The sequence below is a fragment of the Trichechus manatus genome, unplaced genomic scaffold (genome assembly GCF_000243295.1).
Source record: "Trichechus manatus latirostris isolate Lorelei unplaced genomic scaffold, TriManLat1.0 scaffold00058, whole genome shotgun sequence".
Lineage (NCBI taxonomy): Eukaryota > Metazoa > Chordata > Mammalia > Sirenia > Trichechidae > Trichechus > Trichechus manatus.
The window spans coordinates 7794935-7810767 of NW_004443994.1; the positions used below are offsets into that span (position 1 = coordinate 7794935).

Here is a 15833-nt window from a genome sequence, read left to right on the forward strand (position 1 = left end):
CTTTAGAATGACATGAAAGCTCACCCAGTTTGGGCCATAAAATTGGCATTTACATATTGCCAAGTAGAATACTCCCCTAAAAGATTTTGAATTACAAGAGGCTCTGTTAAAAGAGCCTCTTAGGGAAAAATCCTGAAACCACAGATAACTGATGTCTAAATGAGTTAAAAATGTTTGTCTAATATAACAAACCATGCTATTAACCCAACATGTTTTAAAAAGGTAATTTACCTGCTTTGCAGTCTTAATTTCTGTTAATGTGCAAACTTTACCATGCTAAGACATTAGTAAATTTATGTATAAATTGTTTTTTAAACAGCAGCTTCAATGCAATGTTTCCATCAATGGTATTTTGGCTAACAATTATAAATCTACACAATACTCAAACTTGATGTTTATGGAGTGAGGATTTTTCACAGCATTTTTTTTTTTTTTTTTAGTTACACAGTGAATGCACTGAGAAATGTAACAGCATCTTAAAAAAAAAAAAGGGCAGGAATGAAATCCTTTGGACCTGTTGATCCTACACCTGCCAGTGAGTAACCATATTTTAACTTGGTGGCTTCACTAAGCCCAGAGGAAAGGAGTTTCGTGGAACTGGCAGGGAACTCTGAATCAGAAGCCATTCTAAAAAATGCTCAAAGTTTTTTTTTAGAAGTTTCCTATAATGGTAACAATGTCCAACTGAACTAAGAGTCATTTGTATAGGAAATTTTCTTCCACAGTAATGTTTTTAGGTTATTTAGTATCAACGAATGTTCCATTTCCATTTGACTTGCTGTGACTTTGAGAGCAATACAAGAATAAAGCTGCTTTTCTAATTCTTCACGAATTTCACTTGGAGCACCACGCAGCAGGTAGTCTTTGAGTAGCTGACAGGCTTTTGCCAAGTTTGGTTGTATCACTTCGGAAGTACACTTCATGGTACTCTGATCACAGCTAGTTCTACAATCCGTGCCATAGACACAGTCCAAATCAGTCTCACAGTGACGGTCCTTAATAAGTTCTTTCAGGTTTGCCTCTGGCACGATTTTTCTCATGTCCACCATTTTCAGATCATACTTATCATTATATCCTAAGTTTTTGGCACTAGTATCGCACATGAGGAAGTTTCCATATGGGCCGTGGAAAACGTCTTCCACAAATTCTAGAAGTCCTATGGCTATTTTAGCCTTTCTAGGCCATGACGGTGTGAACAACTGATCCATGCTTCTCCTGAATCCAGATGGAATAAAAAGTTCGATGACCCATGGAAGGCTTATTCCATAAAGAGAGGTATATTCAACGCTTTCCATTACATAGAGATCACCACAGAATCCCATTAATTTGGGGGTATGTTCTTTATCTTGAAGTATCACCATGAGAAGAAACTCATTTAATTGAAGAAGTGCCCATGCTGATTTTGCTTCTCCCAAGGAAACCTGGCCATCTTTGTCTCCATCAGCCACCGTCAAGACGAGATTAACCAGTTCAGAGAGGTTTCCTTGATCACCCAACTTAGCCTAATAAAAGATAAAAATTTGACTAATTATACATTAGAAATGAAGAAAAAATCTTGTAACACTAAGTTCCTTTATGAGGATTATTACCATGCTGATAATCTTGCTATGATTCCCCCAAAGGAACTTAGTATGTTACATCTCCAAATATTTGTGATGCTTCCTATGTAATTAGAACCATGATTTATGTAACTGCAGTAAAGTCCACTTTGCTAAATACATTTGTTTATTAAATGGCTACCCCAACTACCCTAGCCCTCACATACCCTTTAGATAAACTACAGTTAACAAAGGCACTAAGTAATTATTCCTTGTTCTATTTATACATTTACCTGCAAAATTGCAGTGGAATATACTCATATCCAAAGTCATTAATAACAAAAGCCAATTGAAAATTATTTTCTCCTATTTTGTAGTTTACATCAGATTTTGTTCAAGTTATATTGTTCCAGTAATGGAGATTAAAACATATTTCCCTGTTAAGATTTTCTGGGATAAAATAGTCTGTATAATGGCCAAAGAAAAGAAAGATTTTGAGTGAAAATAAAAGCAATCAAAACTGAGAAAAAATAAATTCTTCTCCAAACTATTTCTATTTAATCTTTGTCTATATGAGTATTAAATTTTTAAATATAATTTGCAATCAGGATGTACTAGTTTTCATTTTTCCTTTTGATGGGTATCAGTTACAATATGAAACTATGCAGCAGTCCAACTATAGTTAAGTATCTCCCCTCTCAAATCTGGACATTTCTAGCTATTATAAATAAAACGAAAAAAAGACTCATAGCGACTCTAGAGGACAGAGTAGAACTGCCCTATAGGGTTTCTAAGGAGTGGCTGGTGGATTCAAACTGCTGACCTTTTGGTTAGCAGTCCAGCTCTTAACCACTGTGCTGCCGGAGCTCCTGGACTTGCATATACTTACTTTAAAGAGACTGTAGACCATTTCTTTGAATTTCTGTACAGTAGTTCCCCTAGTTGGCTTATCAAATAGAACTATTTCTTTTCTTGGTTCCAATTCAGTTCCAAAATCAAGATGAAGTGCTTGTTCCATTTGACATTTCACAACACCTGGCAGATTATCCCAAATCCCTAAATACATCTGTGTAAAAAAGAATGACAAGTTATGTACTACGTTTATTAGAAAAGAAGAAAATAAAAAAGATACCACTGTATTTTTAGGGCCCTCCTCTCCCATTAAAAAACAAACAAAAAACAGTATCAAAATATCAAAATTGAGCTGTGATTTTCTTTTTAAACAGCAAATTTGAAATCATACTCCAAAGATTTTTTCTTTAATTTTTTAAATTATTTATAATGCATGACTAACATATTTTAAAAGTCAAACTATACAGAAGGATGTAAGGTGAAAGCAAAGGTCTCCCACATTACATTTTCTTAATCACACTTCCCAGAACTAATCACTATTAACTACCTAGCTTACAAAGCAACATTATATAGTGCTTACTATGTGCTATGATCTAATTTATTATTTTAATCCTTGTAGCAACCCTATTAGGTAGTTACTGTCAGTATTGTCATTTTACTGATAGGGAAACTGAAGCAGAGAGAGGTAGAATAACTTTTTCAAGTTAACACAGTAAGTGGTAAAGCCAGCATCTGAACCTAGGCAGTCTAGCCTCAAAGCTCACGCCTGGTCTTAACCACTAGGCTGTCTGGCTTACTAATATGTAAAAAGCAAAATGCACCATACTAAGCATATTAATTAAAACAAAGCAGATGATATTACTCCCCTGCTTCAAACCCTCCAATAGATTCTCAATTAGACTAAAGTCCAAAGTCCTTACCACTGCTTACCACCAGGCTCTATATGAGCTGTCCTGGCCTATGCCTCTAAACTGATTTTGTACCACTTACTCCCTCATTTTCTAAGTCCCAGCTACAGTGGTCTTCCTTCTGTTCCTTGGACCTATCAAGCTTGTTCCTGCTTCATGATTTGCTTTACTTACTGTTGGTTCTGCCTAAAATGCACTATCCCCAGATATTCATACGGTCAGCTCCTTCACATCACTCAAGTCTCCAGCTCAGATGACACCTTAGAAAGGCCTTCCCTGACCCCCTATCTAAAATAGATCCCTTTTCCACCCTGTCGTAGTCATCCAGTGCTGCTATAACAGAAATACCACAAGTGGATGGCTTTATCAAAGAGAAACTTATTCTCTCACAGTCTAGTAGGCTAGAAGTCCAAATTCAGGGCGTCAGCTCCAGGGGAAGGCTTTCTCTGTCGGCTCTGGAGGAAGGTCCTTGTCATCAATCTTCCCCTGGACTAGGAGCTTCTCCCAAATCTGTTCCCGGCGCTGCTTTCTTGGTGGTTCGAGGTCACCCTCTCTGCTTGCTTTCCTTTCATCTCTTGTAAGATAAAAGGTGGTGCAGGCCACACCCCAGGGTAACTCCCTTTACAAGGGATCAGCGATGTGACCTGAGCAAGGGTGTTACATCCCACCTTGATCCTCTTCAACATAATCCAATCTTGCCTCATTAACCACAGGATTTACAACATAGAGGAATATTATATCAATCACAAAATGGAGGACAACCACACAATACTGGGAATCATGGCCTAACCAAGTTGACACATATTTCTGGGGGACACAATTCAATCCATGACACTCTACCCTTTGGCCCCCCAAAATTCATGTCCTTGCCACGTGTAAAACATAGTCACCCCATCATATCATAGCAAAAGTCATGGTTAAGATTGTGTGTCAACTTGGCTGGCCATGATTCTCAGTGTTTATATGTGATCACTCCCATGATGGGATCTGCTGTGAGTAGCCAATCAGTTGAAAGGGAGTTTCCTTGGGCGTGGAGCCTGCATCCAAATACATTTGGACATTCTGGCTTTTGCCTGCTCTGGGTCCCGCAGCTGGCTCCTGTTTGTCTGACCTCTGGTTCTTGGGACTTGAGCTAGCAGCTTACCTGCTGATCTTGGGATTCGTTGATCTTCACAGCCTGTGAGCAAGAGTCCTGCTCTCTGACCTGCTGATCTTGGGTTCACCTCTACGTGAATCAGGAGAAGCCTTGCAGTCTTGCATGCTGATCCTGGGATTCATCGATCTTCACAGCCTGTGAGCAAGAGTCCTGTTCTCCGACCTGCCGATCTTGGGTTCGCCAGCACCTGCAGCTTCGTGAATCAGGAGAAACTTCTACCCTGGTCCACGGACTTGGGATGTTCCAGCCTCTACAATCGTGTGAGCCATTTCCTTGATATAAATCTCTCTCTATATATATTTATATGCTTTATTGGTTTTGCTTCTCTAGAGAACCCAGCCTAAGACACACCCTAGGTCACTCTCTAACCCACTACCCTATTTTCATCATATCCTTTAGCACTGTCTGAAATGATTTTTGTTGTTGTTATTGACTCATTTATTATCTATATACTCCCACTTTAGAATATAAGTCACATGAGTGGAGAAGCTTTGTCTGTCTTGTTCCCATGGTCTCTTCTAGTGCATCAAACAGTGCCAGGCACATAGTAGATACTCAAATGTTGGACTTTGTTTCAGAAATCCTCTTAAACATGTTAGTATCATCAACTTAAAAATTGCTTAAAATTTTTATAAGAGTAAAGCATATTCACATTGGAAAATTTAGAAATGATATAAGGAAAATAGATGCACATAAAAATCATGCAACATTCCACTACCCAAGGATAACCAAAGTTGATCTTTCATTGTATTTTCTTCTAGTTCAATAGCATGCTATAGGTTTCATTTATATTTTTTTGGTGGTAAGGGAGGTAGATTTTTTCTTTCCCATTATGTTAGCCATTTTCAGTTCTTCTTTTGTGACTTAGCTCATCCTGTCCTCTGCTCATGCCTGTAGTTTAACTCTTCATTCAGGTATGAGCTCAAATGTCATCTCAGAAAGGTCTTCCTTGATCACTTTCTCTAAAGTACATCTCTATCATCTTCAACCCCTGCATTCTCCATCATTTCACCTTGTGTATCTCTTTTATAGAAGATTCTATGTTCCATAATTATTTTATTTGTTTATCAAGTAACTGTTTGATTTGTTTGGTTGATATGTTTGTTTGTGCTCCTTTTCCTCTTGGGAGAATGTAAGGTCTATAATCTAGTAACTAAAACAGTGTTTTGAATATACTGGAAACAGGGAGTCAATAAATATCTACTGAATGAATCAAAGCATATAAGATTAAAATATATATTATATCCTGGAGGAAGAGCCAACATGGCGGCCTAGACAGATGCACCATGCAGTCTCTCTACAGCAAAGACCCAAGAAACAAAGTGAAACAGATACGGATGACAATCCTGGAACCCTGAGCATCAAAAGAAAGGATAAAGAATCAGATCAAACAACAACTGGAAGAAGAAACTGAACAGTGAATGAGGAGGTGAAATGGGGTGGATGTGCCCTGCCAGCTGGACCAGCACAGCGTGGACATCTTGAGACAAAGACAGCAGTGATCCTGGCTGAAGAGTACAGGAAGACAACATCACAGAACTCCCAATAGGAGAAAGAGAAACTGTGTAGATACACCTGGAGTCAAGCAAGCAAACAATATCAAATCATATAAAGAAACAGGAAAAGATGGCTCAAGCAAGTCACCAAAATAAAGGGGCAGAAAACCTTCCAGAGGAAGATTTGCTAATGCAACTACCTGATAAGGAACTCAAAAGGCTTATATATAGGATCCTCAAAGACATCAAGAAAGAGATCAAGCACAACACAGACAAAACGCTAGGAAACTTCAGGAAAACAATACAAGAATAAAACAACAAAATAGACGATTAGGAACTATGCAAAAACAGCAACTAGAAATCCAGAAGGTTAACAATAAAATATCAGAAATAGATAATGGAAGGAAACAGAAGTATAATTGAATCAATGGAAGAAAGAATTAGCGTAACAGAGGACAAATCCCTTGATACTAATCTGTTTGAGGGACAATCAGAAAAAAGAATGAAGAAAAATAAAGTCTAAGAGTTATGTGGGGCAGTATAAAGAGGAATAATTTATGCATGATTGGAATTCCAGAACAGGAGGACACACACACACACACACACAAAAAAAAAAAAAAACAGAATTTTTGACGGTTTGCTGGCAGAAAACTTCCCTAATATCATGACAGATGAGAAGATACCCATCCAAGAAGCCCAACAAACCCCATATAGGAAAGATTCCAAAAGAAAATCACCAAGACATATCATAAAGAAGCTTTCCAAAACTAAAGACAGAAAGAATCCCTAGAGCACCTCAGGAAAAATGAAACGTTACCTACAAAGGGTAACCAATAGGACAAAGCTCTGACTTCTCAACAGAAGTCATGCAGGCAAGAAGGCAATGGGATGACATATATAAAATCCTGAAATAAAAAAATTGCCAACCAAGAATTATATATCCAGGAAAATTGTCTTTCAAATATGATGGCAAAACTAGGACATTTCCAGATAAACAGAAATTAAGGGAATTTATAAAAACTGGACCAACCTTACAAGAAATACCAAAGGGAGTCCTTCAGATAGAGAACCAACAATGTCAAACCATAACCTGAGATTAAGACACAAGACAACATCACCCAGATACCAAACCAGATGAAGAATTAGCAAAAAATAAAAGAAAGCTACAAGACTGAAAATGGATCCAGAGATGTTGTCATGGATTGAATTGTGATCCCCCAAAATATGTGTCAACTTGGTTAGGCCATGATTCCCAGTATTGTGTGACTGTCCACCATTTTGTCATCTGATGTGATTTTCCCATGTGTTGTAATTGCTACCTCTATGATGTTAATGAGGCAGAATTAGCAGCAGTTATGTTAATGAGGCAGGACTCAATCTACAAGATTAGGTTGTGTCTTAAGTCAATCTCTTTTGAGATATAAAAGAAAGAAATGAGCAGAGAGACACAGGGACCTCATACCACCATGAAACAAGAATCAGGAGAAAGTGCAACCTTTGGACCCAAGGGCCTGGTGCCAAGAAGGTCCTCGACTGGGGAAAATTGATGACAAGGACCTTCCCCCAGAAATGAAAGAGATCCCCCAGAGCTTGCACCCTGAATTCAGACTAGCTTGCAAGACTGTGAGAGAATAAACTTCTCTTTGTAAAAGCCACCCACCTGTAGTATTTCTGTTACAGCAGCACTAGATAAGTAGGACCAATGTCAGTCTGTAAACGACAACAACTTCAAAACAAAAACGGGGAATAAGTGGTATAATTACAGAACTTCCATATGGAGAGGGAGTCAAGGCAACATCAAGATATAAGAATGTTTTAAAATTAGGAAGATAAAAGTAAATTTCAGGGTAACCTCAAAAAAATTAATAAACCTATTCACCAAAATAAAAAAGAAGAAAATCATAAAGACTCAGTAAACACAAAATCAACAGCAATGAATGAAATGAAAAGAAAAATCATACACAAAAAGAACTCAGCACAGAAAAGTATATGGAACAAAGAAACTGTCAATGCCACAAAAAAAAAAGCACAACAAAATGACAGCAGTAAATTTATACCTATTGATAATTACAGTGAATGTAAATGGATTAAATGCGCCAGAGAAGAGACAGAGTGTGGCAGACTGGATAAAAAAACATGACCCATCAATATGCTGCTTACAAGAGACACACCTCAGACACAAAGATAAAAATAAGCTAAAAATCAAAGGATGGAAAAAAAAAATGTTATCAAGCAAATGGTAACCAAAACAGAGCAGGAATGGCAATATGAATCTCTGGTAAAATAGACCTCAAAGCAAAAACCAGCATAAGAGACATGGAAGAGCATTATATAATGATTATGAGGATCAATCCACCAAGAGGACATAACCATAATAAATATCTATGCACCCAATGAAAGAGCTCCAAGATACATAAAACAAGCTCTAACAGAACTGAAAAGAGAAACAGACAACTCCACAATGGTAGGAGACTTTAATATACAACTTTCAAAGAAGGACAGAACAACTAAAAAGAAACTCAACAAAGATACAGAAGATCTAAACACCAACCAACCAACCTGACCTCATAGACACATACAGAACACTCTACCCATCAACAGCACAGTACACATTCTTTTCCAGCATACATGGATCATTCTCCAGAACAGACCATATGTTAGGCCACAAAGCAAGCCTCAATAAATTCAGAACCATCAAAATAATACAAAGCATCTTCTCTGATTACAAGACTAGAAATCAATAACAGGAAAAATAAGGGAAAAAAAATCAAATACACGGAAACTGAATAACATCCTACTTAAAAACCACTGGGTAATAGAAGAAATAAAAAATGAAAGAAAAAAAATCTAGAATCAAACAAGAATGAAAACACAACATGCCTGTGGTAGATTAATTACTTTTGTGTATGGCCTTTATAGCCATGGTCTTGTAACTCCCACCCAGGTGACTGTGTGATAGGGTAATTGTGGCCTACCAAGGGGATTGGTCAGTTTTGCCTTAAAAGAGAGCCCACCACCACCACCAAAGAAGGACAGACCTGCAGCAGAAACCAGCAGCAGAGACCCACAGGAGATGGCTCAGTGGGCTTCCTGGCCCACAGAGCAAGAAAGCTGAGTGCCTTTGGGCAGAGACTGAGGGCCAGGGAGAAGTCTATGCCTGACTCACAAATTTGGGACTTGCCAGCCTCCAAAACCTCTTGAGCCATTTCCTTTATATGGCCCATTTGAGATCTGTGTGACATTGCAAGAAATTAGGGAACCCAAGGATGGGGGGAGAGTACTGAGGCAAGAGAGAGTAGCTGATGTTAGAGATGATGGAGTGGTACAGGAGCTTGGAAAAGTTAGACATTTGGGACATCTTTAACCTCCACATCATAGGAACCAGCTTTGTGCTGATCCTTGTAAAAGAAATTATTCATTTAATGCCAAAACCTTTGGGACACAGCAAAAGCAGTGCTCAGGGGTCAATTTATAGTAATAAATGCACATATCAAAAAACAAGAAAGATTCAAAACCAACATCTTAACCAACAGATTGAAAAAGAGCAGCAAAAGAAGCTCAGTCACCAGAAAAAAGGAAATAATAAAGATTAGAGCAGAAATAAATGAAACAGAAAAATATTAACATCAACAAGACTAGAAGCTGTTTTTTTAAAAGATCAACAAACCACTGGCCAAACTGACAAGGGAAAAGAAGGAGAAAATGCAAATAACCCAAATAAGAAATGAGACTGGTGATGTTACAATGGAACCAACTGAAATAAAAAGGATCATAACAAAATACTATGAAGAACTGTACTCCAACAAATACGAAAACCTAGAGGAAATGGACAAATTTCTAGAAACAAATGACCTACCTAAACTAACACAAAATGAAGCAGAAAATTTGAACAGACCTATAACAAAAGAAGAAATTGAGGAGGTCATAAAAAAACTCCCAACAACAACAACAAAAAAGCCCTGGCCCAGATGGCTTCACAGGAGAATTCTACCAAACATTCAGTGAACAGCTGACACCAATTCTACTCAAACTATTCCAAAATATAGAAAAGGATGAAATACTCCCAAATATATTCTATGAAGCCAGCATAACCCTGATACCAAAGCCAGGCAAAGACACCACTAAAAAAGAAAAGTATAGACCAATATCCCTCATGAATAAAGACGAAAAAATTCTCAACAAAATACTAGCCAATAGAATCCAACAGCATATAAAAAAAATTATACATTATAACCAAGTGGGAGTCATACCAGGTATGCAAAAATGGTTCAACATTATAAAATCAATCAACATAATCCACCACATAAACAAAACAAATGAAAAAAAACCACATGATAATATCAATCAATGCAGAAAAGACATTGGATAAAATCCAACACTCATTCCTGATAAAAACTCTCCGCAAAATAGGAATAGAAGGAAAATTCTTCAACATAATTAAGGGTATATATACAAAGGAGCCCTGGTGGTGCAGTGGTTAAGAGCTATGGCTGCTAACCAAAAGGTCGGTAGTTTGAATCCACCAGCTGCTCCTTGAAAACTCTATGGGGCAGTTCTACTCAGTCTTATAGGGTCGCTATGAGTCAGAATCAACTAGATGGCAACAGGTTTTTGGTTTTTTTTTATACATATAAAACCAATAGCCAACATTTTTCTCAATGGAGAGAGATTGAAAGCATTCCCCTTGAGAATGGGAACCAGAAAACGATGCTCTTTATCACCACTCTTATTCAATAACGTACTGGAAGTCCTAGCTAGAGCAATAAGCCAAGAAAGGAAAGCAAAAGGCATTCAAATTGGTATGGAAAAAGTAAAACTATCCCTATTTGCAGACGATGTGATCCTATACATAGAAAATCCCAGAGATTCTACACGAAATTCTGGAACTAACAGAAGGATTTAACAGAGTGGCAGGGTACAAGATCGACATACAAAAATCAGTCAATTTCTCTACACTAACAAAGAGAACTCTGAAAAAGAAATCAGGAAAATAATACCATTTACAATAACCTCCCAAAAGATAAAATATTTAGGAATAAATCTAACCAGGGATGTAAGAGACTTATAGAAAGAAAACTACAAAACACTACTGCAAGAAACCAAAAGAGATCTACATAAATGGAAAATCATGCCATCCTCATGGACAAGAAGACTTAACATTGTAAAAATGTCAATACTACGCCAAGAGAGCTACAGATATAATGCAATCTTAATCCAAATTCCAACAACATTCTTCAACAAGATGAAACAGCTAATCACCAACTTTACATGAGAAGGAAAGAGGTCCTGAATAAGCAAAGCATTACTACAGAAGAACAAAGTAGGTGGCCTCACACTTCCCGATCTCAGAATCTACTATACAGCCACAGTAGTCAAAACAGCCTGGTACTGGTACAATGACAGACACACAGACCAATGGAACAGAATTGAGAACCCAGAAGTAAAGCTTTCCACTTATGGACAGTTGATCTTTGGCAAAGGATCGAAATCCATTAAATGGGGAAGAGATACTGTCTTTAACAAATGATGCTGGCAAAACTGGATATCCATTTGCAGAAAAATGAAACAGGATCCATACCTCAACACCATACACAAAAATTAACTCACGATGGATCAAAGACCTAAATGTAAAACTTAAAATTATAAAGATCATGGAAGAAAAAATAGAGGCAAATCAAAACTACAATGAGATACCATCTCACCCTGGCAATAATGGCACTGATCAAAAAGACAGAAAACGACAAATGCTGGTGAGGACGTGGGGAGATTATAACTCTCATATACTGCTGGTTGGACTGTAAAACGGTACAACCACTGTGGAAAATGGTATGGCACTTCCTTTAAAAGCTAGAAATAGAAATACCATATGATCCAGCAATCCTACTCCTAGGTATATACCCTAGAGAAATAAGGGCCACGACACCAATAGACACATGCACACCCATGCTCACTGCAGCACTATTCACAATAGCAAAATGATGGAAACAACCTAAGTGTCCATCAATGGATGAATCGATAAACAAACTGTGGAATACAAGTGACATTAAAGAATAACGATGAATCTGTGAAACAACTCACAACATGGATGAACCTGGAGGACATCATGCTGAGTGAAATAAGTCAGTCACAAAGGGACAAATATTGTATGAGACCACTATTATAAAAAGTTAAGAAAAGGTTTACATACAAAAAGAAACCTTCTTGGATGGTTACCAGGAATAAGAGGGGGAGGGAGAGAAAATCACTAAATAGTAGACACACACTAACTCTGAAGGGAAAGACAATAAACAATATGGGGTAAGTCAGCACCAAGGCAAACGAAGACACTGAGAAGTACAAAAGAGTAATAGGCAACACTGGTAAATACTGTTACATGTACAATCTTGCAGTAGGTTCCGACTCATAGCAACCCTATGCACCACAGAACAAAACACTGCCCGGTCCTGCACCATGCTCACAATCGTTGTTATGCTTGAGCCCACTGTTGCAGCCACTGTGTCAATCCATCTCGTTGAGGATCACTCAAGGGACTGATCCCTCCTGACAACATGTCCAAAGTATGTAAGACGTCGTCTTGCCAACCTTCCTTCTAAGGAGCATTCTGGTTGTACTTCTTCCAAGACAGATTTGTTTGTTCTTTTGGTAGTCCATGGTATATTCAATATTCTTCGCCAACACCACAATTCAAGGGTGTCAGTTCTTCGGTCTTTCTTATGTCCAGCTTTCACATGCATATGATGCAATTGAAAATACCAGGCTTGGGTCAGGCACACCTTAGTCTTCAAGGTGACATCTTTGCTTTTCAACACTTTAAAGAGGTCTTTTGCAGCAAGATTTGCCCAATGCAATGCGTCTTTTGATTTCCTGACTGCTGCTTCCATGGGTATTGATTGTGGACCCAAGTAAAATGAAGTCCTTGACAACTTCAATCTTTTCTCCATTTATCATGATGTTGCTTATTGGTCCAGTTGTGAGGACTTTTGTTTTCTTTATGCTGTAGTGTAATCCATACTGAAGGCCATGGTCTTTGATCTTTATCAGTAAGTGCTTCAAGTCCTCTTCACTTTCAGCAAGCAAACGACAGAAATAACAAACAATTTCTGAGTGGATTCATAAGTAGATATGTAAGCTGAACGGGTGTAGGATGGCGCAGAGGAGTATACCCATGAACATGTATAAGTTAGGCAAGAGACATTTCTACATTCATATCTATATGTACTGCAAACATATTCATGTATACAACAGAGCACACAGGGGGCACAAGTAATGAAAACTTATTAGCCATAACCAAACACCTCACAGGATTGAATCACTGGAGTTTAGAGTTTAGGACCACAGCCTCAGGGGACATCCAGGACAATTTGTATAACATAGCCCATAAAGACAAGGTTCTACATCCTACCATGGTGAGCAGCAAGTGGGGTCTTAAAAGCTTGCAAGCAGCCATCTAAGATACAACAATTGGTCTCTTCCCATACGAAGAAGAGAGTGAAGAAAACCAAAGACTCAAAGAAACAATCAGTCCAAAGGACTAATGGACCACATGAACCACAGAGCCTCCACTATTCTGACCAGAAAAACTAGATGGTGCCCAGCTACCACTACCTACTGCTCTGACCAGGAACGTAACAGAAAGTCCTGGACAGAGTGGGACAAAAATGTAGAACAAAATTCAAACTAGTAAATAAGACCTAACTTACTGGTCTGATAGAGCCTACTAGAACCCCCAAGACTATGGCCCTTAGCCACCTTCAAACTTGGAACTGAACCCACTCCCAGAGATCACATTATAATCAAATAACAGACAGTCCTATGAAGTGAACAATAATACCCGAGAGGAAACTGCATCTCAGAACGATCAACTATACAGGACCAAAAGGGCACCATTTGCCCAAAAGCAAAGTTCAGAAGGCAAGTAGGGGCAGGAAAGATCGGCTAGTGGAAACACGGAACCTAGGGAGGAAGTGGGGGGAGAATGCTGGCACACTGAGGGGATTAGAACCAATGTCACGAAACAAGCTGTATGTAAATTGTTGAATGGGAAACTAATTTGTTCTGTAAACTTTCACCTAAATCACAATAAAGTGGTATTGAAATATATATATATAAATATATATAAATGGAGAAAAGATTAAAGTTGTCAAAGATGTCATTTTACTTGAATCCACAATCAACACCCATGGAAGCAGCAGTCAGGAAATCAAAAGACGCATTGCACTGGGCAAATCTGCTGCAAAAGACCTCTTTCAAGTGTTAAAAAGCAAAGATGTCACCTTGAAGACTAAGGTGCGTCTGACCTAAGCCATGGTGCTTCCAATCACCTCATATGCATGTGAAAGCTGGACGATGAATAAGGAAGACCAAAGAATTGATGCCTTTGAACTGCAGTGTTGGCAAAGAATATTGAATATACCATGGACTGCCAAAAGAATGAACAAATCTGTCTTGGAAGAAGCACAGCCAGAATGCTCCTTTAGAAGCAAGGATGGTGAGATTACGTCTCACATTATTTGGACGTGTTATCAGGAGGGATCAGTCCCTGGAGAAGGACATCATGCTTGGTAAAGTAGAGGGTCATCGAAGAAGAGGAAGACCCTCAATGAGATGGACTGACATGGGCTGCAACAATGGGCTCAAGCATAACGACGACTGTGTTGATGGTGCAGGACCAGGCAGTGTTTCGTTCTGTTGTACACAGGGTTGCTATGAGTTGGAACCGACTCAACGGCACCTAACAACAACGACAACACAAAGCTCTGATTCAAGAATTCTTTTAATATGACTTTAGTTTAATGTGAAACGAAGAGAGCACTGTCAACTTGGAAGGATTACGCATAGTGTTCATACCTGATTGTTGGGCTTGGTTGATAAGCATTTTCCAAAGTAAAGAGTTTCTGTAACACAAAGGCTGTTGCATGCAGGCCCATCGATAACTCCAGTTTTGTACTTGTCACACTAAAAAACAGAAAATAAAAAGGTTGTTAACATAAAAATGTTCATAAGAAGAAACATAATAAAGACACCATAAAGAGATATCTGTAATCTTTAAGAGAAAGCTGCATGATGAAAAGAACTCATGCTTTGGATTTGAACAGACCTGGATTTGAATTCAAGCTCTGTTACTTACTAGCTGTACGGTGATGAAAGAGCTCACTCCTACTGGGGTATGCATAGAATTTTGAAACTATTTTTTGCACTTAACATGGTCTGAAGTTGTATGGTACCTCATTCGTCAAGAATACAGGCATCCTATTTTTAAAAATGCTCTGATTTTAAAAATAAAATAAAAACAAAATTTATTTTTTAAAAAACAAAAGAAAGTTAACCTCTGTCATCTTGTCATCCTTGAGATCACCCCGAAACAAGAAAGAAAATAAGGTATCAGTGAAATAATAAGGCACCAATATAACCCTAAGGCACAATAAATGAGGATGGCCTGTCAAATCAGTGAATATTACAACAGAGCCCAGGAGTGTGCTGAGATTAAATACTTTTGGTGGCCTCAGTTCTCAGACAAATTTGGAAGGGCATCAAGTAGGTGGTACGTCTGAGAAGCAGAACCATTGCCCTATTTGCAATGAAGGTTTAAGGGGCACAAGCTGTCTGTGTGAACTTCCCAGGTCTCTATTTGGCATCATGAAGTAGCAGGGCTGGCAGGGCTGAATGATAAATAAAATCCTTAAAAACATTACCTTTGATAGAGGCAGTCTGTTTATTAAATAGGGACTGAGAACACTCCACGTTATGATCAGCCCAATAGTTGCTGGGGAGATGTACCGGCTAAACTAATCTGTATGTGTGTCTCTGTCTGTCTCACCTTCTCTCTCTCACACACACACACCTCTGTGCCACAAGCAGCTTCACTGCTAGCTCAGTTCGCTAC

General features: G+C 38.4%; 1 protein-coding gene across 1 annotated transcript in view; it reads right to left on the reverse strand.

The window, feature by feature from the left end:
- Positions 1–421: 421 nt before the first annotated feature.
- DIPK1A (divergent protein kinase domain 1A) overlaps positions 422–15833 on the reverse strand; it is a 148642-nt gene continuing 133230 nt past the window's right edge. Inside the window, exons 3-5 of the mRNA XM_004378742.2 lie at positions 14798–14905; positions 2428–2604; positions 422–1502 (exon numbers count right to left, since the gene is read on the reverse strand). Coding sequence (XP_004378799.1) covers positions 690–1502; positions 2428–2604; positions 14798–14905 — 1098 coding nt within the window. The 3' untranslated portion in view covers positions 422–689. The remainder of the gene's footprint in view (positions 1503–2427; positions 2605–14797; positions 14906–15833) is intronic.